Source organism: Vigna angularis, chromosome 1 (genome assembly GCF_016808095.1).
Source record: "Vigna angularis cultivar LongXiaoDou No.4 chromosome 1, ASM1680809v1, whole genome shotgun sequence".
NCBI lineage: Eukaryota > Viridiplantae > Streptophyta > Magnoliopsida > Fabales > Fabaceae > Vigna > Vigna angularis.
The window spans coordinates 13,779,678-13,805,826 of NC_068970.1; the positions used below are offsets into that span (position 1 = coordinate 13,779,678).

Consider the following 26,149-nt stretch of genomic DNA (forward strand, 5'->3'; position numbering starts at 1 on the left):
AAATTAATATTAAGTTTGCACGAGCAGTAGATGCATTAAATAAAGTGAATATTCTGTTTGTTATATGGTGCTTTCGTATCAGTTCATGAAAGAAAACAATTTAAAATTATCTAAGAATCAACAATCTGTGCATAATCAAATGAAAAATGACTGATCACTCATCAAAAGGTGCATCATGAACTTATAAATGAAATATGTACTCTTATCCAATATAAAAACATAGTCATGTTCTAAAACAAGAGTAAAAACATAGTTATGCTATAAAACAAGTATAAAAACATAGTTATGCTATAAAACAAGTAGTTAAGTATAAAAACTAGATGATAATTTAAGATTTCTATTTGATTATACGTTTGGTGATACTATAATTACATTGGATACATTTTCTGAGAATTCTACTCAAATACGAAAAAATCGTAAAAAGACAAAGACAAATTGGGAAAGTCATTGCAAGAGAAACTTGTAAGCTTGCAAAGAATAGTTTTTTAATAAGTCTATAGACACGTAAGACCTACTTGAGAAGATTACGAGGGTTGTATTTCCAAAAGCGAAAATTCTTAATTATTCTATAAACAAAGTGTGCTCTAAGCTTACCTGTAAAACTCTATCTTCCAAATATAGTTGAATGAATATCAAAATTAGTGCTAAATTGTGTGTATCTCTCTTTAAGATATTGAAAGCTAATTAGCGAATCTTATCCAAAATCTATAATAGTGTGTTTTAGTTAAGTTCAAAGAGACTTATTCAAAAGATATTTCCACTTTTATCTGGAAAACAAGTAAAAAACTACTTTGATAGACTTACGAGTAACATGTTAAAATAGTAATATTAGTTCATTTAATTATATCAAAACATATTTGGTTAATTTAGAACTAAATATAGTCTCACCATACAAATGAAATTATATTAAAATCTTGGTGTTTTTATCTCTTGTCTAATTTGTCTTTAAACTTGTTTAAGGATGAATTTATTTTATATCACAGAAATATCAAATGAAGTTTAAATACGGCAAACAGTTTTAATTAACAAAACCCGACATCCCTTCTCAGTTTTTGTTCTTTACAGCACAAACTAATCCATCAGAAGAGGTTTACAAACATAAAGAAATTAATAAAACATAAGAAATAATTAAAAAATGTATATTTTTGTTAAAAATATCTAAAACCATTTTTAAAACAATTTAAAGCAATTTTGAATTCTTTATGTTTGTTTCAGTTCATTGAATTTTCCACTAGGTGAGTGTGTAGAGTGTACATATTTGCTACATCAATCCATCCGATTTATTATAGTTAATTTATAGAAAAAAAACTTAGAAGTGTTACATATTTATTAAGCAAATTAGTACAGAGGTGAGAAATGAAATGAGGAGGAGTAATTATCGAGAAGAGTCAGGTTTCCGACAGCTTTAGCCGTTGTTTTTGAGTGTGACAAAAACCGGGCTTGAAAGCAAGGTATATAAAAAAAAGCGAGTGTTGTTGTATCCATATACTAGTTTTATGGTTTATGAGAGCCACACACTCGACACTGAGTTCGAAAGGCAGCAATATATTTTATTTTATATGCGACATCGTACTCGTGGACGCATACCATGTTACCTCCCGTTCCTGTTCCTATTGCTATTGATATCAACGCTATAAAAGATAAGCTCTCCTTTCAGTTGCGACCTTTGCAACGTTCTTTCCAATTCTGGGTTCGAGCCATTGACATTTACACCGGATACAAGGTCTCTCTTTCTGTCTCTCTCTCTCTCTCTTGTATTCATTAATATGCTTTGTGTTTTCTTCTGTTTTCGCTCCAATTGCAATGTTCATTCATTGTTTAGGTGTTTCAAGTGAGAGTCAATTTCGTCAAAGATGTGCAGAAGCAGGAAGCAATGTGGGAACGACAGCACGAGCTTGCTGCCGATAAGATTTTTGCCTTGTGCTCTGACCTCGGTGGTTTCTTCCTCAAGGTGTCCCACATTTCGAAATCTATTTATTGTTTTTTCTTTCTCATTCCTCTTTTTTCAGTTTTATGTGTTCGGGGTATTTCACTCCTTAATCCTTTTTCTAATCGATTGGGTTTTCATTTATGGAGGGATTTTATTACTTGGCATTTTGGTTTTTGCATGGCCTTATTTTGGTTGATCATCCTATGGACTTGATGTGATGTTGGGTATGTTACAGATTGCCCAAATTATAGGGAAGCCTGATTTGGCTCCGGCTGCATGGGTGAAAAGACTTGTTACGCTGTGTGATAGGGCTCCTCCTACCCCTTTTGATGTGATGAAACTAGTTTTGGAGAACGAGCTGGAACAGGGTATTGATGATGTGTTCGAGAGGTTCGATGTTGAACCCCTAGGTTCTGCTTCCATTGCTCAGGTCGGTTTGAAACTTCTGGCAAGCTATCTTATTTTCATTGCCCTTAATAATTGGCATCATTTTGAATTGTGGTAGTATTCTTTTACCTTCAAGATAAAGTGTTTGTGCATCATTCAACTGATCTATTAGAAAAATCGTTATGGATACCAGTTTATTTTGCTATTGTTGGCTGTGGGAGGATCAGCTGCTGCTACTCAGGTCCCTGGAGGGGTCTGTGACTAGCTAGCTACCCATGGGGATTATAGGTACTTGTGAGGCTTCCCCAAGTGTTTCCAACACCTTAGTTATATCAGAAACATATTGTAACTTGTAAGGTTCAAAGGTTTTGGGGACAGGTGATACTTTGGGAAGGGGTATGCAGTATGCACATGCTTTGCAATGATTTTAGTGAGATTTCCTGTGAAAGTATAAGAAGATAATGTGAGTTCCTTCTGTTATGAGAGAATATTTTAGATTGGATTCATTCGCTGTGTACTGGGTTGCTTGTCTTCTGTGTGATGATTGATCAGTTGACGTGATACCAGGTTTAGCTAGTCCTCTTTGTAAAAGTCAGGTTTCATATGGCTAGCATGATGGTAAGGTGGAACAACAACAATATCAATATCAAAAGATGATTGAATTTGTTTATCCAATTCTAACTTATACTAAAATTTATCGTTTTTTTGCAATTATAATGATTTTTCATTTTTTGTTAAGAAAGAGTCTTTGAGATTGGGAACAGTTTCTAAGAATAAAAGGTCCATAATAACTATTTGAAAATCCCTGCACGATCCTTTATTTCTTACTACAAACAAGTTAATAATCAATAAATACGCTTATAGAAATAACTGTCCTAAACTGCCCCATCCTATGAAATAAAAGTCATAGAAAACTGTCCATAAGAAGTACAAATTAGTTAATATGTTTACAAAAATTACGAATCTATAATGTCCCTCCTAAGAAATAGTAGTTATAGAACTATTAACGCTTATCTGCCACAATAATAACAGGTGGCAGCGGTAACATCCAAACATGCTATAGTATATGCTACCTAAGCATAGTATTATCCACACATGCATAATAATTGACAGCGACACTTTATCCATCATTTGCCATTGCTGATAAACCTTATAAAATAGACACTACCATAGCATTAAGTTTACCACAGCTAGTGACTCTCAAAGTTAGAGTTGGTTCAGTAAGCATCCACTATCCTTGCTTCGGTGTTTATTTACTTTAAGTGAATAATTGATGTTAATCAAGGGTTAATTACGTTGTATGTCCAGGAAATTGAACAACTTTTCCATGTTTGCTATTCTTAAACTATCTTTATTCTTCTACTTATTATTTAAACTTCTATTTCGTTTTGCCAATGCGTTCTGTCTGGTTGGTGGCAGAATAATTTTGAAGAGTAAAAACCTTTTTTGGTATGCATCATCGTATATTTTCAAGTATTGTAAAATCTAAAAATACTTGCTTTGCTTTGCTTCTTGAGGTTCATATTAATGTCCATATCTCATATAAGCCCTCAGAAGGGTGATAGTCAGTAAAAAAGGTGTATTTGCAACAGTCTTGAATTATATATTAGGATTTAGTACCATGTAACTGACAGATGTATTGTGGTCATATACTAGGTTCATAGAGCAAGACTGAAAGGTGATACAAGTGATGTTGTCGTCAAGGTAAATGAATCAAATAAGCCCAATGGATTTGATTAACCAGTAAATCTCTGATTCTGATTTCTTTTTTGTATAATAGGTTCAACATCCAGGAATTCAGGATCTGATGATGACAGATATCCATAACTTGCAAGCGTTTGCACTGTACATGCAAAAGACAGATATCAAATTTGATCTATATTCAGTGACTAAGGAGATGGAAAAACAGGTGGAATTAATTTCTTTGTTAGATTTCTTCTTTAATCTATGTGGATTATTTGAATTCCACATGTTTTCTTCCCCTGTTTTATGGATTTGTTTTTCAATTACAGATTTATGTAGAAGTTCCTATTAAGAATAAAATGTACTGTCTACCTTCATTATTTGTGAAATGTATGACTGATAGGTTTAGGAATTTCGATACAATTTATACTAGAAACATGCAATCAAGTGGTAAGGAAGTTCCCAACATATCTAACCTCTTACCCAATTGTTTTGTGTTTTATAATGAGTTACATTAAATATTTTTTGCCAAGGGCAGGAAGTCATCATTCTTACAGAGGTATCTTCGAGTATGTTGTGATTAAATCTCATAGTGAATCTTTATGAATGTGGTGATTGTATTGCTAGAGTGAACGTTCATTTAATTATTGATTCTTTCCCCCGCTTCCCGCTTCCCCCCCTCCCCCCTTTTGATTATTGATTCTTTCCTTAATTGTGTTACTAAGGTTGAGAGGAAAATAGGTATTTATGCTTTATTTGGCTTTTGTTTGTTTTTTCTACTAATAGTTGCTGAAAAACAACTTGTTATTTCTCTAAAGAAATCTGAACAATGCAGGACTAAAAGTGTTTTATCTATAAAGTATCAAGTTTTGATTGAGAAAACACACTGGCCTACCCCCTTCTACTTCAGTTGATTGTCTTTGAATTCTGTATAAATTTTGTTTCTTTTCTATGCTTATCGCATCATAGTCATGTTAATATTGAGGCTCTTCCTGCAATTAATCATGAAAAGTTCTGAACATCTACCTGTTGATTTGTGACATTTTAGATTGGATATGAATTTGATTTCATGAGGGAGGCTGATGCGATGGTAAAGATAAGAAAGTTCTTGTATGAGAATAACAAAAAGACTCCTGTTTTGGTGCCACGAGTAATACGCGATATGGTTACCAGGTATATTATGTAGTCCAGCATCTTACATAATCTTGATAATATAGTTTAGTAATGGACAATAATGCTTAGCTCCCTATATGTTTTCAGGGAAAAGTGGCAGCTATTTATTCATTTGACTTAATTGTATGGCTGTTTTAGAAATGTTTGTAGTTTCTTAGTTTCTGAAGTCTAAATTTGCATGTTAAATGTCAGTTAGTGCTAGCTTTACTAATTTCTTTGTGTTGTCTAGTGAATTTTTTGGCGAAATGGTTTTGCCAATTGAATAATTTAGGTAACTAGTTTTTTTCGACTAAATATTAAAAGTGGAAACAGTAGAAAAACATGAATGGTGGTACACTGCAAGTTGTGCAGTATCGGGATCTATAATTACGTACCATGCTTCAAGCATTCCATCGATCACTTTTTAGCTTTGTATACCAACCATGGTATGTTATGAAAAGACCCTTTATTGATAAAAGCAAGGTTGAACTGAAAACAATAAAGAAAAAATATCCACTATAGAAAAATATTTTTCCTATATTACACATTCGATCTTGATCATATAGCCAGGAACAGTACGATACTATACACACACACACATATATTTGCTTGGTTAAACTTTTTAAGACGTATTGGTTCATATGCATATTGGTTGTGATGAGCTTTTTAAGTAACGAGGAACTTTTTGGATAGTACAGGAGGGTCCTAGTCATGGAATATATTGATGGGGTTCCAATAATGAACCTTGGTGATGAAATAGCAAAGAGAGGCATAAATCCTCGTGGTAAGGTTGCGGCAGCAGCAAAGCAGTAAGTTCCTGAGCTATATATTCTAAAGCTAGTCTTTTAAACCACACTTCTACGTTCATAGCTTATAAATTCTGACTTATGGCATTTGCTTTTAGCTCTTGTCTATTTTCAGTCATCGAGGTAAATTTATTCATTTGTTCGATGGTGTCTTTGTTTTTACGTTGAAAAAGAAATTTGAGAAGGAAAGTAAAACATGGGGTAAGGACACAATGTTCTCCAAAAGAAAAAGGACAAGCATAAACAAGAATACAATTAAGATTGCAGTACAGTGGTAGTCACACTTAACATGAAAAATGGCCACTCCTCGAATAAATTATGAAAAGAATGTCATATTATAAACCTAATCCTATCCCGTAATGAGTTCAAGAGAGCAACATACCCTTAAAGATGTAAGCATTCAGCTCCAACTAAATGCACCAATGCTCAGTTTGCATGTCTTCTGCCAAAACCTCTATTACAAATTATCAAATCTTTGTCGTTTAGCAACATAGCTGAATAGAACAAATGAAAGTGCCTTGCATTTTTTTTTTTTGCATAAAAACATGTCAATTTTATATGATATCTTTAAACTTCTATTGAAAAAGGGAATACAAAAAAATGTTTAGAACAACCTGGCATTGATTTCCTGCAATTATTTTTTGTTCCATGACCAAGTGTTGTATGTACTATGATGCTTAAATACATCTTATGGTGAAGAATCAATTAACAAATTGTAATACTAAGACAGCTTTGATAAATCTCACTCATTCCACTTTCCACATGTTTGTGGTCCTGCTTTTCTTGGGGGGGTGTAAACAAATGTCAGAACCAGATAACAAGGGGATAGTTAAGTTTCAACGACACATCTTTTTCTGGAAGATTTATAATATAGACGATTTTTATTCATGTAATTTTCGTAAGTGTATTACACTACTAACTTTCTTATAAAAATGCAGGAAAATTCTTCAAAGCTTGACTCTAGCATATGGTCAAATGATTTTAAAAAGTGGATTCTTCCATGCAGATCCTCATCCAGGGAACATCCTGATTTGTAAAGGATCAGAGGCAAGTCATAAAATGTATTTCTTTTCTAATATCTCTTTTTAGTGTTATTTAATCTCTCTTCAGGTGAATCCTACTGTTATTTTAGAGATGTTTTAATCAAGAGGAATTTGATGTGGAAATGACCGTAATAGTGGCTAGAATATTAAAAATTACTTTTCAAAATAGATGCATAAACTAAATTTTCTTTGTTTTATTTTTTTAACTTTTAACCATCCTAATGTTAGTGACTTCCCTCAATTCAGGTTGCCTTGCTAGACTACGGGCAGGTGAAGGATCTCCCGGAACAGTTGAGGCTTGGCTATGCTAATCTAGTTCTTGCAATTGCCAATCGGGACCCATTAAGAGCTGCAGAGAGCTATAGGTACTTAAACTTGTCTTATCCACATAATGCTCTCTTATTTGTTGAAAATCAGAACAGAAGTATATACCTTAGCTAATACTGAGTTATAAACTGCACTGCCAGTGCTGCTGGGAATATATAACGAAATAAAGGGATTAATTGATGTAGAATATAAATATGTTTAAGAAATAAGGAGACTGGAGAGGAGAAAAAATAAATTGAGGTAAAATGTTGGAAAAAAATGAAATATCTATATTACTTAATTCTTCATGGTAACAAACAGATTTGATAACTTTCTGTATTTCCTTCATTATACCTTGACAAGATAAACTGGATGTGGTTCTTTTAAAGTGAGATGTAAGAATGCATTTACCCTTAATTTAAACTAAAATATCTCACAAACTTAACCCACTTTAAGTCAAAGGAGGATGCTTCCTTAATTCGTCACTTTAACGGAGCCAAATCAGACAAACCGTTACTTGAATCTCAATTTGTCTAATATCGAAGGTTCTAACCCTGAATGTATATCAAATCGAGATTGGGTCAAACTAGATAGTAAACACAAATCACAAAGTCTAGTGCCCAAAGTATATGTACCTTGGTATCTTTTCCTAAAGTTGAGTTTTCTTTCCCTTACTTTATCTATCCTATAGATACTAAATTGTTTCACCAGAATGGTTTACTGTTAAAGATGGATTTTTTGAAGGCTTTCAACTTCGTATTTTGATTTGAAACCAGTTACTGCATATGTGCAAATCAAATTATCTGACTGTTTGTTTTACTCTTTTATTTTATAGGGAACTTGGTATAGAAACCTTGAGCAGTTGTGAAAATGGGCTACAAGAATTGTTTAGACTAGCAGAGACAATGTTTGATACAAAATTGCCTCCTGGGGTTGTAATGCTGCAACCTTTCTCAGATGAATCTTCAATTAAAAAAGTTGCTGTTCAGGTATGTTATAGAATCCAATTTACTGTTTCCCATTTCCTGTTCAGTGTACACATGGAAAGCTAAAACCCTGAGATTGAGGTGTTAGTTATGGATAAGAGAAAAAGTTAATCCCGGGAGGACTTGGGTAGAAAACAGAAGAAAGAGGATATTTTTAATGGATTTATATATATGATTTTATTTATTATATTGAGAGAAAGGGAGGGGGGGATCGTGTACAATGATGGAAGTGAGGTTGAAACCTAAGACCTAATGTTTATAACCCCAACCACTAGATCGACCCCAGTGGGTAGGGGGCGTTGAACACAAAGGGAAGAAGCCCAACTTTACCAGAACAAATCTCAGTTTGCTAACTCCCCTCATGACTTCAAATTTCCCAACAATTTAGTATCATATTTTGATTGTTTTGGTTAGTCTGTGTTATGTGTAATGATAATCCGGTACTTTTGAATGTTACAATAACTACAATGTGAAAAGAAGTCTAGTTTCTTTACGTCCGACATTGCTGGTGGAAAACCTCATTTTGAGCAGCTGAAAATATGTTGACACTGAATCAAATTATTAAATAATGTAGTAACTATTGATGCATGTTAGTTAATGATATCTCTAGAGATGGCATAAGCAGGTTATAACTTGCTAATATTTTATGCTGCTAATTTTTATTCACTGAATTTTCGTTTCTTTCTGTCTTTTTACGATAGTCCTTTCCAGAAGAACTTTTTTCTGTACTTCGGACAGTGCATCTACTGAGGGGACTTAGCGTTGGACTTGGAATCAATTATTCTTGTGCAGAACAGTGGAGGCCCTTTGCAGAAGAAGCTTTGTCCCAAGCTGGCAGATTAAAAGGTGGCACTATGACCCTTGCTTAAACAGACTTCTGATTATAGATGGAAATAAACCGTTTACATTGATTTAAACTTTTATAATCTCTTGTTGCATTTCAAAATCCCACGCCTTACATGTTTTTGAGTGCTTTCATTCATTGGTCGCTTTTATGTGTCTATTTCATATTAAGATACCTCTCCATCCTACTAAAGCAGCTGCATCTACTTCACTTGATGTTTTCACAGATAAGAGTGGTAAGAGCAGAGGCAGATAAAATAATTTTTGAAGGGATCAAATAGGAAAATCTATCAATCTAGTTTGTTGATTGATTGACTGGTCACTTCTGCGAAGTTGAAGAAAGGTAAATTTAAACTATCCCTCTTATATAAAGTAAACTAGTTTGACATTGATGACACTCACAGTAAGATTGTGGTGCCTCCTCAAGCAAGTATTCTATTGGAATTTAATGTTTCAGGATTGTACACGTTTCATATAACAGTTGTTACAGTGCCATTATTGAAAGATTAAGAGAGCATCAATAGCCTTTCCACTTAACATACTATTTAGGTGGCAATAAGATCTTGTTTTTGTTGAGAAATAAAGGATACGTTGTGTTGTTCAAATATAACTGTAAAGGTGCTTGGCTAAGGAGCAATGCAGAAAATTCACCTGCATGTCCTCTAAATTGGAGTTGAAGAGCCATGAAGCAATAATGTTGTCGTGGAGAAGTCAAAGCAAATGTGTTGTAGATCCAACAACACGTTCTGGAATAAAACTATCTACAGAATCATATTTTTTTCTCATTAAGAAGTATCATTGAAAAGGATGAGAAAAAAGCATTAAACCAGTATTAATGTAGAGAAGATTGAATTCAATCTCATGACAAATCATAGGAGAAAACCAAAAAGTTATTAAAATCAATGTAAAAGAATACTACTAGTGCTATATTAAGTGAGAAAAGTAAAAGAACACACACATACACACACAACAAAATCGTATAGAATATTCGTTTGTGTAACATATGTATAATAAAATATAATGATAATATAAATAAATTTATATCATAATAATAAAAATTAATAAAATTAACAACAATAAAATATATAACAATATAAATAGTTTTATATTTTAAAAATAAACAAATAATAATATTAATAATAAAAATAAATTTTAAAATATTAATAAATGTTTTATCATATAATGTAGTCATCTTATAATTTCTTTAACTTTTTTATCCTTTATATCAATTAAATCACTAAAAAAAATTATTTTCTTACATTTCTCATTATCTTTAACTTTTTTTTCTCATTATCATTATCGAGTAATCATTCTGAAAAAAATAACAACATATTATTAATCTTGTTTTAAAAAAGTTAATTTTGTAATAATTTTCTAAAACAAACAAGATATGATTCAATTAGAAAGAAAGAAAAAAGAGAGAAGGAGCGATTAAGTGGCTGATGCCGAACTGTTAAACGATGACGAGTAGGTGGGCTAGGGCCCAGCCCAAAAGAGAGCCGGTACTTGGTTGAGTTCTAGAAAAAGAAGAGTGCGGGGTACGATTCCCGCTCTAATTCCGTAATTCAATACAAAAAGGGCGCCAACAAAAATTCTGCTTCTCTCTCTATTTATGCTTTTCTCTGATCTTTTCGTTTCGGAATACCCGACGCGCACAGAACCGAAGCGAAGATAGCATCACAAATGTTCGGCAGAATCAGGGCATCGACTTCGTCACTGGAAACATTAGAGGGTTCTCCTTCCAAGATTCTCAAAGATGACACCTTCTCCATCTACGGTACACACTCTCTCCCTCTCTCTCTTTCAATTCGCTTAAACAAAATTTAGGTTATTGATTTAATTACGCACTCAACACTGTTTGCGTATGTGGCTTGATAATATCTTTTCGATTCAGAGGCTACTCTCATGAAGCTAAAGATTGGTGCGCGACTCGATACAAGTGAGGTTATAGACGATTCTTCAGTTAGTTCACCTTGTGCTAAAGAAGCAAATCAGCCAGATTTTAATCCAGAGAGCACTTCATGTTCCGAGAAAACGATGATGGATACAGAGTCTGATAACTCTTCTCCCAGGGTTAGTGATATTGTTTCTAGTGGGAACTCGGAACTGCGAAGGCAAGTTAATCTTACCATTCTAGATTTCTTTAGAGTGGTGAATACCGGAGATGTGGATGTTTCATCTTCTGCAAAGACAACAACTTCATCGGAGAATGGAAGTTCTGAATGTATCTCGTCAACTTCTGTTGATTATGATTGCAGAAATGAAGTGGTCGGTGTCCAAATTTTGCAAGATTGTGAAATGTCGGATTAGAGTTGTATTTATCATGACCTGGAAGCAATGAAGTGAGCAACACAAATATGTATACCTGCCACTGTTCCATGCAAATTATTTCCAGCTGTTGTATTATATCCCATTCTTCTGTTTACATTCAGGTGTGGACCAGTTTTGTTTCAAGTATAAATGCTAGTTAAAATCTTTTGCCTGTCGCAGTCATTATTCTTGTTCACTGGTTCGACTCACTTTCAGGAGCAAATTTCACTAGATGGTAGATTTTCTATTATTCTTCAATCACATCACCCGTTTAAATCTGACATGACAGAAAAAGAAAATGGCATGGGCTAGAAGAATCCGAGTCCAGCAAAATTTAACAAAATTTAAGCAACAATTAATGTAGTTCTACATTTGAGGCCGAAAACAATTGATACATTATTGAAACTAGAAATGGCATGAATATTGGAACTGGAAATCTGTGATTCATTATTCTCTCAGCCACGGTGCTTGAACGGGGGTCCAATCGCATAATTCGCCTTCCTTGAACCATAGAGCTGAAATACATGGAAACCACAGTTAATCAAGAATCACAAATTCCCCAAACTATTTAAATATTATTTCCAAAAATGATGGTTCTGGCTACTAACATCAGATATTAGTGCCCATACCTACACCAATTGTTGTTTAAAGAATAATTTGGGAGAAGTCAACAAAACATTCACTCTCTTTAAATAAACCAGATTAATTGGTTTGCAAGACATTTTTCAAATGATTAAAACCTTAATAACATATATGGTAGGTCTAAGGCAGCATTTGATTTATTGGCGAACTTGGTAGAAATTCAGAACAACGGGTTCAATTATTGCATAGATCTTCTAATAATGTATTCAATATGCATACAATTGTCTGTAGTTAGGCTAAGCTAACTACTAGAAATATATCATGATTCTACAGTGAACTCTCAAACATTTACAAGTTTACAAGCACAGGGCACAAATAAGTTAAATTGTGTGTGCACTAATTGAAGTTACAAAATTGGATTAATCCATGGTTTCAACCTCATTACACAGTTTTGGACAATGATCTTGCATACTCAGCTCGAATTACTATGCTCTGCAACATATATTGAGATTATAATGCTAATTTGAAGTTTTCAGCGTTTTCTTTTTCCTGTTTTGTTCACTACATAATAATCAAGTGCTGGGCTAAGCACAATATTGCAGTTAGGCCAAAGAATTATGTTTCATATTTTAATACCTTAAATTGCTTTCTTTTGAAGTTGGAATGTTGGATATCAGTTAGGGTGCTATTATTTTATGTTTGGATCCTGTTATATATTTTCTAAATGATTATTTTGTAAGTGTTTGCAAGTCAAGCTTATGATTTGAGTTTGCTAGAGTTCCATGACTTTACCTATATTTTCAATTTAAACAACCTAGTTGGTGGATAATACCACAAAATCACTCCTACAATCACTACTCTTGAAAGATACGGCTTACTGTCATAAAGATTCTACTTTTTTAACCATATGCAGTCCGTAATGTAATCCTTTTACCATTCCGTGGTAAGGCACTTCAATAAAAATATCATTATATTTTTGCAAAGTTCGGGTTCAAAGGGCTATTCCCAAAAAAATGTTCCTTAAAAGTCAAACTTGTCTCCAAAGCAATTTAAAAAAGCCTTTTTGTATATCCATAACACTTCAGCACCCTTCTAAAGTTCAAATCAATGGCTAATTTTTCTGTTTTCTTTCACAAGATGAGAGGCCTTACCTATTTCACGCTTTCCATTTTCGGGACTGTCACTGCCATGAACTACATTCCTGCCAATTCCAACATAATAATCTTATCACTCCTGAATCTTGATACTCAAGTCAACAAGGAACACGCAAGCTCTACAGCCTACCTTGATTCTTGAAGGAGTGAAGAATCTCAAAAGTAAAAGTTGGATGCAAAAGATTAAAGGCCTTACCTTCCTGTTTGAACAGCAAGGTCTCCTCTTATTGTGCCTGGTTCAGCTTGAAGAGGATCAGTAGCCCCTATAAGCTTACGTGCGGATGCCACTACTCCAACACCCTCCCAAGCCTTGCAAACATGGCAAAACGATAAAACAAATTCAGCAAGTTCATTAAAAAATGTAGGTGAATTTGGGGTTCTGCTGGATTGGGTTTATACCATACAAACAACAGGACCAGAAGTAATATAGTCAATGAGCTTGGGGAAGAATGACTTTTGGTTTAGGTCCTTGTAATGCTCCTGGAACCATAAACAGTCACCATAAGCCTTATAAACACAATAAGCACATTAAAACAGACACACGATAGAATCAATATTACTGCAAACACAAGATGTATGTCCATCATATGGTCAAGTATACAATCATTTAAATATGGATGTATCGGGTTATCTAATTGAATGGATGGAACCAGTTTTTCAAGCACTCCATATTGTTGTAGTTCATGCAACTACAATCAAATCAAATATACTGCGTTAACAATTATTAGGAAAGTATTTTATTGTTTAATTTTCTATTGGAATTGTATACGGAAAAATGTGAGTCTAATATACCTTTTAAATGATATCACACTTAGAATGTATCACAATATATTTGGTGTATCTTGAAATGCCTCGGAAGATCTTTTTGATACATTTTATCTTCTTATTGTAAAAGCAGTAATCTCATTTATTTTTCCTTGTTTAATTAGGGAAAAACAATCATCTTTATTGTCCCATTGTGTTCCCCAATGAAGGTACTTCTTCTGGCATGCACCTCTACAAGAGCACATCTCCTATTGCATGCATTACGGAACATGGAGTTGTTTTTGTGTTAATTTATAACAACCTAAAGTTTATAGAAGTGTTATTATTATGTCCTCTGTGTGCCTTTGAATATCATAGAAGAACTTCGGAATATTTTGTGGAATCATTTAGTTCTCTAACAAAGGAAAGGATTTCCTTATTTAATTACAGTTAATTGTATCATCAGTTTGAGTACGACTATCGATTCAATACTTTGTATCATTTCATAGTCATAATTATAATCCATGTCAGTTTGATAGAATATCATTGAGCCTTCTATCTCTCCTTTCCTCCTTTCCTACTTGCACCCTATAATCCCAACAATAGAAAAGAAAAAAAGAAACAATGCACTCAACACATGACATTTACACAAACAAGTACAAACCTCAGCTAACTCTTTAGAGCACTGGAAGAGCTTCAAGCCAGTCAACTTAAACCCCTTCTTCTCAAACCTAGAAATAATTTCTCCGACCTATACCAGTTCAACACAACAAGAAAATTCAGCATTGTGAACAGGGAGCCATAAACAACATTATTCCAAAACACCAATGACCTAAATATAAGCAATATAAAAAACATACAAAAAATTACAAGCTCATTTTCCCCCTTTATTCCTGAAACCAGAAGAAATGAAATTGCAAATAAGAAATCAGGAAGCTTACGAGGCCACGTTGCACGCCGTCGGGCTTCACCATTATGTAAGTCTGGTCAACTTGCTGCTGCACAATAGAACAACTAACAATTAAAGACAGGTTCTGATAAATTAGAGTTAGAAAATTGAAATCGTTGAGAGAGAGAGAGAGAGAGAGAGTGGAAACCAGAGATGCAACTAAGTGGGGAAGGAAAATAGCGGGTTTGGTGGTGGTTCTGGCACGGAGGGTTTTAGCATAGGGCGGAGGGTGATAGGAGAATAGATGGGATTGTGAAGGAAACGGTGTTAGGTATTGGTAACTGACTCGGAATTGAGGAACAGTGCTTCTGGTAATCGTTGATGAGCGCGGAAGAGATGAGACGCAAACCCCACTTCCACACACAACTTCCATCTTCGTCTGCGCCTCACCTCACAAACAGACAAAACTACGGCTAAGAACACAGTTCTTCTCTCTTTCTTCTTTCTTTGGATATGTTCTAAATAAATTTTTATCTTCTTTATACACACAATGGTAATAAAATCCTTCCAATGAAGAAATAAATAAAATGAATTCCCCTGAAACATTTATTTTTATTTATTGTTGTAAGTATGATAGTTATATTTATATCATCTATTTATTCAATCATGTCTTATTAATTGATAATAATGTTATATTTGAAGTTTTTTTTTATCATGTAACTATCAGCAACATAACGAATATTCTTAAACTTCTAAAAGAATTAAAAATAATAATATTTTTATAAAATAAGAGATAACACTGTTATAATTTATATACATTCTCATCCTTTATCCACTAAATTTTATATATTATCAAATTTTTATTAAATCAAGATATATTATTTACATAAAAGGGAAAGCTATTTATAATAGTAAATATATTAATAAATTTTGATTAGGAAAAAAGTCATTATGTAATAATTACTTATATTTTATGTTAAAACACAATAGAGATTAATCTCATGTATAGTTTTTTGTTATATTCAACATGGTATTTAGAGCATTAGATCTTTTGTTCATTGGTCTTGCCATTACAATCGTTGTCGTCGTTAGAGTCGTCGTCACCTGTGTTAGAGTAGTTATCGTCGCTATTTCTGTCACCAAAGTATTAGTTTCAATCGGTGACAACAATTTTTCTCATTTCGACCAAGCAACCACAACGTTGTCAAGATCGCTACCATCAAAATCCAGACATACTTTCACGCATAGTATGATAACGATTTTGAATTTTGGTGGGTGAAGTAAGTAGAGATGTTAAGTCGGTAATTTGATATTTCAAATCTCATTCATTTTTTCTTTTTAAATTGTAATGAGATATATATTTTTTATATAAATAAAAAATATAATCTATATACTAATAATAATTTAAATTTAAACATAAATGTTTTATTTTTTAAACTTTAATTTAATTTGGATGTTGATAAAAGAGTTTATGATAATAAATTATTATATTATATAAATAAAATATTTTTACACAATGTGATATTATTATAATTATAATAACAAGTGAAAAATATAAGTATAGAAAACAAATTGTTGCATATTTTATATAATAAAACTAAATAATTTAGAGTATAATAAGAAGAAAAACATTTGAATATAAGATTTAGAAAATCTTAAGAAGATTTTTTTTTCTAGTTTTATTTTTAATTTACAAGATAATGGTAGCAAAATATACAAAATTATGAAAATCAAAACAGAAATTTATAATTTTAACTAGTAATTTGGTCTTAAACAAAGTTAATGTGGTCTGGTTTGTAAAATTGACATTAACGTCATATTTGTATTTGTTAGATAGATTTAACGTGATCTATTTCATTATAATAACGTGATCTATTTCATTATAATAACATCACATTCATTTGGAAGATAATTATATGTAAGTAAAATAAAAGAGTAATTTCTATATTATATTTTTTTTGGGACTCGATGCCCTATGCGATAGTCTCTTTTTTTTATCAATGTCATCCTCCATACATCTTATAAACTAATCTCAAAAGCTAAAATTAGGTTTATATGTCTATCTTCGACTATGTAGTAGACAAAAGCGAAGATCTTTGGTTTAAGAGAGACTATATCTAAAAGAGGTGGTCTTGATGAAATTATACCACTAAAGAAGAAAATATTAGAAAGATAAAAGAGTTTAAACTCACGTCTGATCCTAACTATATTAACATTGATTTTATAGAAATAACTATTATTTAAACAATACAATAACTCAATTGAATAAAAAAATTATAAAAACAAGAATGAATCATAAACCTTAATATAAAAATTAAGTTACTAATAAAGTTTGTTTTAGATTAATACGAGATCACCTTTCAAACAGCAATAAATTCAATCTATCAAAAAGGAATCTTATTAACTTTATTTAACAAATACTGTCATTCAATTAAGTAAAAAATAAATATATAAAATATAACTAAACTTAAAAAATATTTTTGTTTTCATCTTTTGAATATTATCTTAAAAGTTAAGAAATATTGAAATATTTATTTTTTTCGTTTTTAAATAATAAATTTTTAAAATTACTCAATCCAATTCAAATAATAATAATTTAACATAATGTAGCACTTTTTTTATATTAAAAAAAATATAAAAATACACATATAATAAATTTTACATAAATTTTAGAATAATATGAAGTTTTACTTAGTAAGGGGTTTTAAAATATATATATTTAATCGAAACATACATAAAAACTAATATAATAATAAATTTTGCATGAATTTTAGAATAATATGAAGTTTTGTGGAGTTTTAAAAAAATTTGCATTTAATTAAAACATTCATAAAATAAATGTACTCAAATAGCAATGGTTAATGAAATATGAATTATGGAGTTATCATCAAAACCTACACTATCATTTCCTCATGCACAAAATAGAATCATAATGAAATATGAATTCCCTATGTTCTCATCAAAACCTACATTATAATTTTCTCATGTACAATAGAATCATAAGAATTAAAATAAATACATAAAAATTGAATTATAAATAAAATTTAATAATAAATTATTCTTTAATTTCGTTTAACATTTGTGAATATAATGATTTTTTGTTGATGTATCTAGGTTGTTTACTTAATATTCCATAGTACATGAGAGGTCGATACACCATCTCATGTGTGTGACTTGGTCAATTATAATTGAATAACATCTTATTAAATTATTCAACAAAATATAGCAGTATGCAATAACATTCATTATTTACACATATGCATAATATAGTTTCAAAATCATGGTCTCGTCTAATTTATTGAAAAATCTCAACAAAACAATAAAATAAGCCTTTTGAAATAATCCTTTTAGTGAGAATTTAAACAGGATTAAGTTGAAGCGTTGAAGATTGCAATATCATTTTCCTCCAGAGAAATAACATTTTCTTTAGAGTCAATTTTCTCACTTGAGGAAAATTGCCCAATAGAAATATATTTGTTTTTCTTGGACTGGTTTGAGTGAGAATATATCGCTTAACGAAATTATTAGATTAAAAAGATCAATCTTGTTTTAATTTTCTTTTGAGAAAGAATCTCTCACTTGATAGAAAATACTAAAAAAAACCTAAATTTTTTCAACAACCAACATCGTGGTTTCTAAGCACTACAAATCTATATAACCTATATTTTCAACCATTTTAACACCATTCGTTCTAACAATATTGTATACATGTATTTCAAGTCATAACATCAATATAATACTCCTAACTCAAAAGTGTTATTTTTATTAATCACAATCAAGATAAAGAAAAAAAAAACCACGATATATATAAACCTTTCTTTACATTTTAAGTTCAAAATGAATTCATCAGAATAATTCGTATAGAAATCTACTAAATAAACAAGTGTCGTTTCAAGTGATATTAATTGTTTTATAACAAGTAAAGTAGACTAAGTTATAATCAAAGTCTACACTTTTTAAGTAAAAAAAAATTATGTTTTTTTCTTTAAGTTTTGAATCATTGATAATGTTTAATTCAACAACTAACATTATAATCAAATTTAAGAGTTTGATTCCGAGTAGGAGACATGTAAAAAAAAATTATTACAAATAAATCCATTGTCTCTCAAACTTTAAATGAAGTCAAAACCATAAAAAAGAAAAATTAGAGTTGAGAGAATAAGGAAAAAAATAAATATTCACGGCTTACAAACTCAACTTAATTAAATTTAATCGGGTTAAAATAAAAAAAATAGTTTAATTTAAACTAACTGTACACGTTAGACTCCAAAAATGAACTCAATCAATACAATTACTTCTAACTGCATAATAAAAAGAATCTCATTTACTTAGTGTGTATATGAGCTGAATTTAATAGTAAGCAATTCTTAATAAAAAAAGAACATTAAAAAAAACTACTAAGAGAAATTGTTATGACAACATATAGTAGTAAATAATTTTGACCTTTTAGAATTCTTAGGATAAAATAGTATGAAAATTACAAAATAAAAAATAGAAATGATTATAAATATTGAATTAACATAAAATGAGAATTAAAAATAGTTTTAAATTTATAATTTAGAAGTAGAGCACTAAAAGACTACTACTTGAGTATGTATAGTATATAAAACAAAAATGAAGTACGAGTGTAAATGAAGAAAAAGAAAAACAGCGAGAGAGTACAAAGAAGCTTTCCTGACGCATCTAGTTGCAAATTTTCCAAGTTCTTCTCTCGCCACCGGGAACTCCAAAATTAACGAACTAGTTATCTGCGTAAATTGATTTGGATCAGTGATTGAATCACTCCCTCAAAGGCTTCCAATCTGGGCAGAGTTTATAAACCTGCTTTTGCTTCTTTTCTTCTTTCCAAAGATTTTTCTTTCAAATGACGCCACTATATATAAGGCACAGTGACACGGACAATAGCGTGTTAGTTTCCTAGTAGACGTCAAATTCTATGCTACAATTTCATTGCGCCGAAACGTAGATATCACCTAAGCATTGCTTTATGCAAATTTGGAATTTCATGAACGGATTACACAAAGCATTTAACTGGAATAACTACAAGCTTTTGGAACTGTTTAAACTGATTGGTCGCCACAACAATATATTCCGTCATCCAACAAAATCAATTGTCTGTTTAGTTGTTTTCTACCTTGTTCTTTTCAGGGACACACAACATCAACGCTAGATATTTAATATTATTTGGATTTCTATATAAGTTGCCATTACTACGAAGGTTCTCTCCAGTGAAAATCTTTCGCAACAATGGCTGCGGATATTTCCTTCTAGGGTGAGTTTGGTGGTGAAGATTGGTCTAGTTTTCTATGCTTGTGCCATATGAAAATATGCCTATTTTGTGAGTGAGCATCAGCAAAAATCGTAAGTTTCCTCTGAAATCCCTTTTCCTTGACAATTATAGAAACCATGCATACACACACTTGATGAGTTACGTTGCTCAAAACTGATCAGTGTTCACCAACTTTTTACGAAAACTAACTAATTCAATAGTATCTCTTACCAGCTTTAGCAGTAGCTTCAGAATGAGAGAAAGGGAAGATATCGTCGCATAGTGAAACCATGACGGTGATAGTCATATATACTATGAAAGGGAAAATTATCATTATACTACATATTTATTTTTCTTTATATTTTTTCCTATAACGTGGCTTATCGTAGCAATAACTTTTTCTTTCCAATTTTTTTAATCTGTCATCCTTCCGTACATATTTCTCCACATTTTCAAGATATCAATTATTCATTCATACAATAAGTTGCGACATATAACTAGGGTCTGTCTTTTCGACAATTTTAAAGGTGTTTTGACACTACTATATGGATAAGATAGTAAAAATTGTTTCCTTTGAATATTTTAAAAAAATATTTTTATTATGCTAAAACGAAAACTTTATATATATAATATAAACTCCTATTTATTGTTTAAAATTAATTAATTTTTATATATATTAAGCCTTCTATGTTATATCAATTAAATAATTATAACAATCTTATCCTATCTAGGGATGAGAAATAAATCTAATCTCTATTCTGATTTTAATGAATTTTTTTCGTATTAATAAGGCATACACATTACGTAAGTTTGATATTCAATTTTTTAAATGGGATATATATATATATATATATATATATATATATATATATATATATATATATATATATATATATATATATATATATATATATATATATATATAAGTTGTCTTTATTTTTTGTTTTAAATTATTAAATAGTTTCACTTCGTTAGAATTCTTTTTTTTAAATAGTTTTTCTACTATTTTTTTCAATTATTTGAATAATTTGATATCCATCAAAGTTACTAAAATCACGAAGATGTTTTTTCGTTACCACAATCTTAATTACAATTTTTTCTATGTTGTTTCATAATAGTGTATTGTATTTCACAATATGTAAACTCTAATTATTGAATTATATCTTAAGACATAAATTTAATCATTTGTACTTATTTTTATATTTTTATTTGTTGTTCATTTTTAACATCAGAATGTTTCATTATCAATTTTGAGTATTCAAACGTGTAAGTTTTTAGTTTATTAGCTGCCATAAAGAACTCATTTTCTAATTTCTCTTTGGTTCTTGGTTTTGTTCCATTTCCGCCATACAAATTTTCATCATTTCAACGGTTCAACTCATCTGACATCTACCAAGTTTACTCTAATCCTTCCTAAGCCGACAGTTGCAAAAATAATAGAGGTAGTAGTTGAATGGAATTTAAAATATATTTAATTGTTACTCTTTTATATAATTATTTGATATTTATGCAATTGTTATTCAATACTTTATTTTAAGATTGATGAAATTATATTTCTTGCCTAAACTTTGATATTAAAGAGAAGAAGATATGTTCATCAAAACTTGTATAGATCTAAGTCTCAACAATCTCCTCATTTCTTATTATGAAAACAAAATAGCAAAACAAACAAGTAATTAGAGCACAACAAGCAACATTCATTAGACAATCTCTACCTCTTTTATAATGAGAACAACTTTAGCAAAAATAAACAAGTAACAAGAGATTATGCAAAATATGTATCATTCATTGGATATGCAAATTTGTTTTTAGTACAAATGAATCAAAGTAATTGCAAACACATAGAGACAAAATAATATATAGTAGATATCACAATCACACACAACAAAACAAATTCAAATCATATCTTCTTTGTTTTGATTTCTTTTGTAAAAAATTAATTGATTAGTCGACCAATGTGGGAATAAGTATGAACGTGATATGAGTATATTGGTTACCGAACGAAAATAAGAATGAGAAACACATTTTATTGATATTTATCTAGAGAGATAAATTGTAGAGATTCACCCATGAACTAAAATAAATTCATATAACGATTATATCACCACATTCAACTTAAAATTTGAATTATGTTTCCGGTGTTACTTAATTTTGTTTTGAGTGAATTTCAACTCATACTTAAACTTTTAACAAATTTGACAAAATGAACATAAAAATTTATATGATCAAATTTACACCCACCTCATCATTATTATATATATATATATATATATATATATATATATATATATATATATATATATATATATATAACCTCTTTTATAATTGTCGTGGCCTAAATAGTTGTTTATCACAAGGAAATAATCGTTTTTAAGTTTTTTTATAAATTTAAAAATTATGGTGCTTATTGGATGAATTAGTTCAAAAGTTGATAGATAAAAATTATAAACATTTTTCTAACTCATTCTATTGTATTCTTTTATCGGCAGTTTTGCGTTCGAAAAGTGGTGACCTATCAACCAAAAGAGGTGAGATATCTATCTTGCTTGTATAATTTAATTGATAGAATTGATTTTGATGAAATGGATTTTAATCGTCCAATAATAATATACATGTATATGTAAATTAATTTTGACCTACCTAATTATATTAAAAAAATTTAAAATAATAATTAATTTTGTAACTTTGAAAACGTATACCGTAATAATTCACATGGTTATATTAGTTTTCTCAAGCCAAGATGAGAACATGGTTATTACTTAGAAGCCTTCGATGAACTAAATATGCTAATGAGTCTCTTTTTTTTTTATTAATTAAGATAATAATTGATAATGAGTCTTTCTCTCTACAATATGTTTTCAGCAAGTAATTAAAAACATGAAACTTGCATTAAGAGCCCGGTTTTTTAAGGGAGACAACAAGCCATCTTTGCATTTCAGAAGAAATTAGAAAGTAAATTCCCTAGTTTAAGTAATAAGGGATATATAAATGGCAGTTATCACTATGTAGATTATTTATTAATAAAATTAATAAATTAATTGGACTTTCACAAATATGATTTATTTTAAAAAAATCATTTATATAAACAACTCTTTCTCAAAATTTGTGAAATTTATATTAAAATATTTTTTCATATAATGAACTTATGAAATTTTAACAAAAATATTCTAAAATGTATTTAATGAGACTAATAGATTAGTTACTAATTTATTTCACTAATTAATAAATTACTTTGATCAATATAAAAGAATATGTAATAAGTATGTCAAAATAATTTATTTCAATAGTTTTTTATTTTTATTTTTAAGTTATGAGCTACATCTCTTAGTTTCTAATTGAGAATTTAACAACTTTCAATAAGCTTGCAAGCGTGTAGTTTTCGCTTAGCGCTTTTCATGTGTTTATTTCTGGTTTAATGTCCTTGTGTTGGTTCCGGTTTTTATTAGTTCCTCTAGTGTATTTTTGACATATATAGAAATAAAAGATTTCCCTTCCTGTTTCTTCCTTCTCCATGTTTTCTGTTTTCTTCTTCTTCGCTGATCACGTTTCTCTGCTCATCATTTCTGCAATCTGTTTGGTTTTCTTTTGCCTTCTTCGTGGATTTCAGCTGTGATGTTAGTAAGAAAACTTCTTAGATTTTTCTATCTTTTTGTACTTTTCTTAATCTATTAATTCCACCAGATTTTCCTTTAATACGAAGCAATGGATATTTGTTGTTAAATCGCATTATCAGTAAGCAGGATGATTGATAATAGAAAGAAAGAAAACAGTGGAACAAGCTGACCAAACACGAAGTTGTTTATTTTTCATGTGTTCGATCCCGGGCAACAAGAACACATAATTACTGAAAAAGAAAAATTATTGTGTGTCTGATTCACAAGATGCATGTGAAAAGACATTATTGAATGACACAACAGCTCCATAGAAACTGTTATTTATTGACAAGGAAGAAACTTCAAACTTTCTTGAGCTCAGCATTTCCAGCAAGAAACCGCCACAATAGGCTTGGATTTCCATCCAAGAACCAAACACCCTTTCTCTTCCACCACCGTGTACCCCTCACAGACCTTCCCATTCAGAAGCCATTGCTTCGCCTGAGACACCATCTTAATCGGCGCAGCCTGAAACCCCGCCCTGCTCATCCTCCTCCGCCACTGATCCACTCTCTCGTGTCTCTCCATCCTCAACGGCCCCTCACGGCTCACTATGTTCTTTATCTCCTCAGCGAAGTAAAACTGCTCCATCTTCGCTCTCTTAGTGTCATATTTGGGCAACATGACATCCAACGAGTCGAATATGGCAGAATAATAGTGCAATGATTCCATAAATCTCCCGAGAAAAAAGGGTCCGTTATGACTCGAATCCTGCTCCACCATCACCAACACTTTCGGCCCAAGCCCATGAACCATCTGCAGCACTGAATTCAAAGCCCCTCGGCTTTCCTTCACCACGCAGTGCAGCTGCAGAATGCTGTTCACCGCAAGAACTTCTTCCTCCCTCACTTCTATGTCCTCCGGTTTCAAACTTTCCAAATTCTTTTTCACCACTGAGAATTCAAAATTGATACCCAAATTAGTTGCATAAACCGAGAGTTCGTCGCCGATGGATTGAAGTCTGTCGCAGAGTCCCACCGCCGTGATTCGCAGCCGACGAAGACGTTCGCTGCCGCCATTGGCGAGGCTCCGCATCAGTTCTCTCCATTGGTGTCCGTGTCGTAAACCGAGAGTCATCCCGAAATCCACTACATGGACAAAACTCTCACCCGAAAAGGCTTCCATCACTATAGAATTAGTGACAAAGTGTCCGAACTGGATGTGTGGACACAGCTCGTAAACCAATCTGAATGCTTCCTCCATTTCTTCGGAGGCTGTGTCCATAATGTTCATCATAGGTGGCATCGGGCTCACTGGCCCGGTGGGCTGAATCAGATTCAGCCTCTCAATTAGGCCTTGAACAAAACAAGAGGCAACTCTTTGGAACGAAGATCCGAATACTAAAGCGTTGGCTTTGAGTTCTGATAGTAATATTGAAGCGTGCGATTTGTCTCGACAAGCCACTGCTTCTGCACATGCTATTAGAAGTTGAACCAGCCTCACACCGTCATGACAACCGTCTTCTTCAGCTCCATCACTTTCTGAACTATTTATGTCTTCTGGTGCCTCTTCTTCTGCTTCCGCTGCCAGATATCTTTGTGTGTAAGTCCGTATGTGATCTCTGAAATGAAGCTTTGGTATGCTATCCCTACTCCTATTGCAGTTGTTGGCGTTGGTGTTGAGGAAACTGTGGGAATTGCTCATCAAATTCCCTAACCAGTCAACGGGGATTCCCACCGTTCTCTTCACCCTTTTGTTATCCCTTATGCTTCCGTCACAATAGGGGAGAACTAAGGTACAACTGTTACTCTCCGAAATAGGTTGAAGAGGAAAACAGCTATATTGATCGGTTGCCCATATATCAAACACGTACGATAGATTTTCACCATCGATTTCTCCGTTCAAGGCACCAAACTGAGGAGGGGCCATTTATGCAACCTTTTTCTTTTCTAAAGATATTCAATAACGCACTGAGAGAACCTCCATTCAACTCATGGCTATATATACTACACACTCAGAGCATCGCTCATACGTTAGTTCCTAGTAGACGTGAACTTCTATGTTCTTCGTTAGATACTACATTGAAACTGATCAGCAAAGAAAGCGTATATCAATTAGATTTCTCGGAAACATTGTTTCTCCAAGCCTTTTGGAATTTCGTGAACGGTTTACACTGATTGGTCGCCACACCATTCTATATTCCCTAATTAAATTGCATTATCCATTTCGTCGCTTTCTATGTTGTCCCATTTAGGCATAACACTGTGATATGTACACGGGTAACATAGTATTAACAATATATTTTTTTTTATGATTGTATATTTACTGTAGTGTGAATTGAAACAAAGTTTTCTATGTGCGGCTGTCCAAGTTATTCTCAACTTCCACCGGTTCAGAACTTCAGGGTTATCGATTTTCTCAATCTGCATCATACAAAACACCATTCTTCATAGATGGGATGGCTCTGCTTAC

The 26,149-nt window shown here is 31.7% G+C and overlaps 4 protein-coding genes across 5 annotated transcripts; 2 read left to right on the plus strand and 2 right to left on the minus strand.

Annotated features, from left to right (window-relative positions):
- Positions 1–1,389: 1,389 nt before the first annotated feature.
- LOC108324254 (uncharacterized) lies at positions 1,390–9,720 on the plus strand. The gene is made up of 12 exons (XM_017557155.2): positions 1,390–1,723; positions 1,823–1,951; positions 2,166–2,360; positions 3,974–4,021; positions 4,098–4,226; positions 5,049–5,173; positions 5,851–5,961; positions 6,897–7,005; positions 7,248–7,366; positions 8,143–8,296; positions 8,995–9,139; positions 9,364–9,720. Exons 1-12 carry the CDS (start codon positions 1,589–1,591, stop codon positions 9,390–9,392), a joined length of 1,428 nt encoding a protein of 475 aa, XP_017412644.1. The 5' UTR covers positions 1,390–1,588; the 3' UTR covers positions 9,393–9,720.
- Positions 9,721–10,439: 719 nt separating this feature from the next.
- LOC108322973 (uncharacterized) lies at positions 10,440–11,629 on the plus strand. Its single transcript, XM_017555294.2, has 2 exons — positions 10,440–10,913; positions 11,031–11,629. Exons 1-2 carry the CDS (start codon positions 10,820–10,822, stop codon positions 11,444–11,446), a joined length of 510 nt encoding a protein of 169 aa, XP_017410783.1. The 5' UTR covers positions 10,440–10,819; the 3' UTR covers positions 11,447–11,629.
- A 27-nt stretch (positions 11,630–11,656) lies between these two features.
- On the minus strand, positions 11,657–15,362 carry LOC108322959 (nucleoside diphosphate kinase 2, chloroplastic). Of its 2 annotated transcripts, none has more exons than XM_017555278.2 (7): positions 15,024–15,362; positions 14,868–14,924; positions 14,591–14,677; positions 13,582–13,662; positions 13,379–13,491; positions 13,180–13,229; positions 11,657–11,961 (listed from the first exon to the last, which is right to left on the minus strand). In XM_017555278.2, the coding sequence occupies exons 1-7, from the start codon at positions 15,246–15,248 to the stop codon at positions 11,894–11,896; spliced, it is 681 nt and encodes a 226-aa protein (XP_017410767.1). In that variant the 5' UTR covers positions 15,249–15,362; the 3' UTR covers positions 11,657–11,893. The 2 variants fall into 2 exon arrangements, with proteins under 2 accessions (XP_017410767.1, XP_017410775.1); XM_017555286.2 differs by having other exon boundaries at positions 14,868–14,921; positions 15,024–15,335.
- Positions 15,363–23,909: 8,547 nt separating this feature from the next.
- LOC108329277 (GRAS family protein RAD1) lies at positions 23,910–25,731 on the minus strand. Its single transcript, XM_017563422.2, has one exon. The coding sequence runs from the start codon at positions 25,604–25,606 to the stop codon at positions 24,056–24,058; it is 1,551 nt and encodes a 516-aa protein (XP_017418911.1). The 5' UTR covers positions 25,607–25,731; the 3' UTR covers positions 23,910–24,055.
- Between the last annotated feature and the right edge of the window lie 418 nt (positions 25,732–26,149).

Bases quoted from the DNA above. Each gene is read 5' to 3' on its own strand.
- LOC108324254 (XM_017557155.2), top strand. From the start codon at position 1,589: ATGTTACCTCCCGTTCCTGTTCCTATTGCTATTGATATCAACGCTATA. The intron at 4,022-4,097 runs GTAAATGAATCA...TTTGTATAATAG, and splicing joins CAAGTGATGTTGTCGTCAAG to GTTCAACATCCAGGAATTCA. The intron at 4,227-5,048 runs GTGGAATTAATT...GTGACATTTTAG, and splicing joins CTAAGGAGATGGAAAAACAG to ATTGGATATGAATTTGATTT.
- LOC108322973 (XM_017555294.2), top strand. From the start codon at position 10,820: ATGTTCGGCAGAATCAGGGCATCGACTTCGTCACTGGAAACATTAGAG. The intron at 10,914-11,030 runs GTACACACTCTC...TTTTCGATTCAG, and splicing joins TGACACCTTCTCCATCTACG to AGGCTACTCTCATGAAGCTA.
- LOC108322959 (XM_017555278.2), bottom strand. From the start codon at position 15,248: ATGGAAGTTGTGTGTGGAAGTGGGGTTTGCGTCTCATCTCTTCCGCGC. The intron at 13,492-13,581 runs GTATAAACCCAA...CATGTTTGCAAG, and splicing joins CTGGTCCTGTTGTTTGTATG to GCTTGGGAGGGTGTTGGAGT. The intron at 13,230-13,378 runs GTAAGGCCTTTA...TGGAATTGGCAG, and splicing joins CTTGCTGTTCAAACAGGAAG to GAATGTAGTTCATGGCAGTG.
- LOC108329277 (XM_017563422.2), bottom strand. From the start codon at position 25,606: ATGGCCCCTCCTCAGTTTGGTGCCTTGAACGGAGAAATCGATGGTGAA.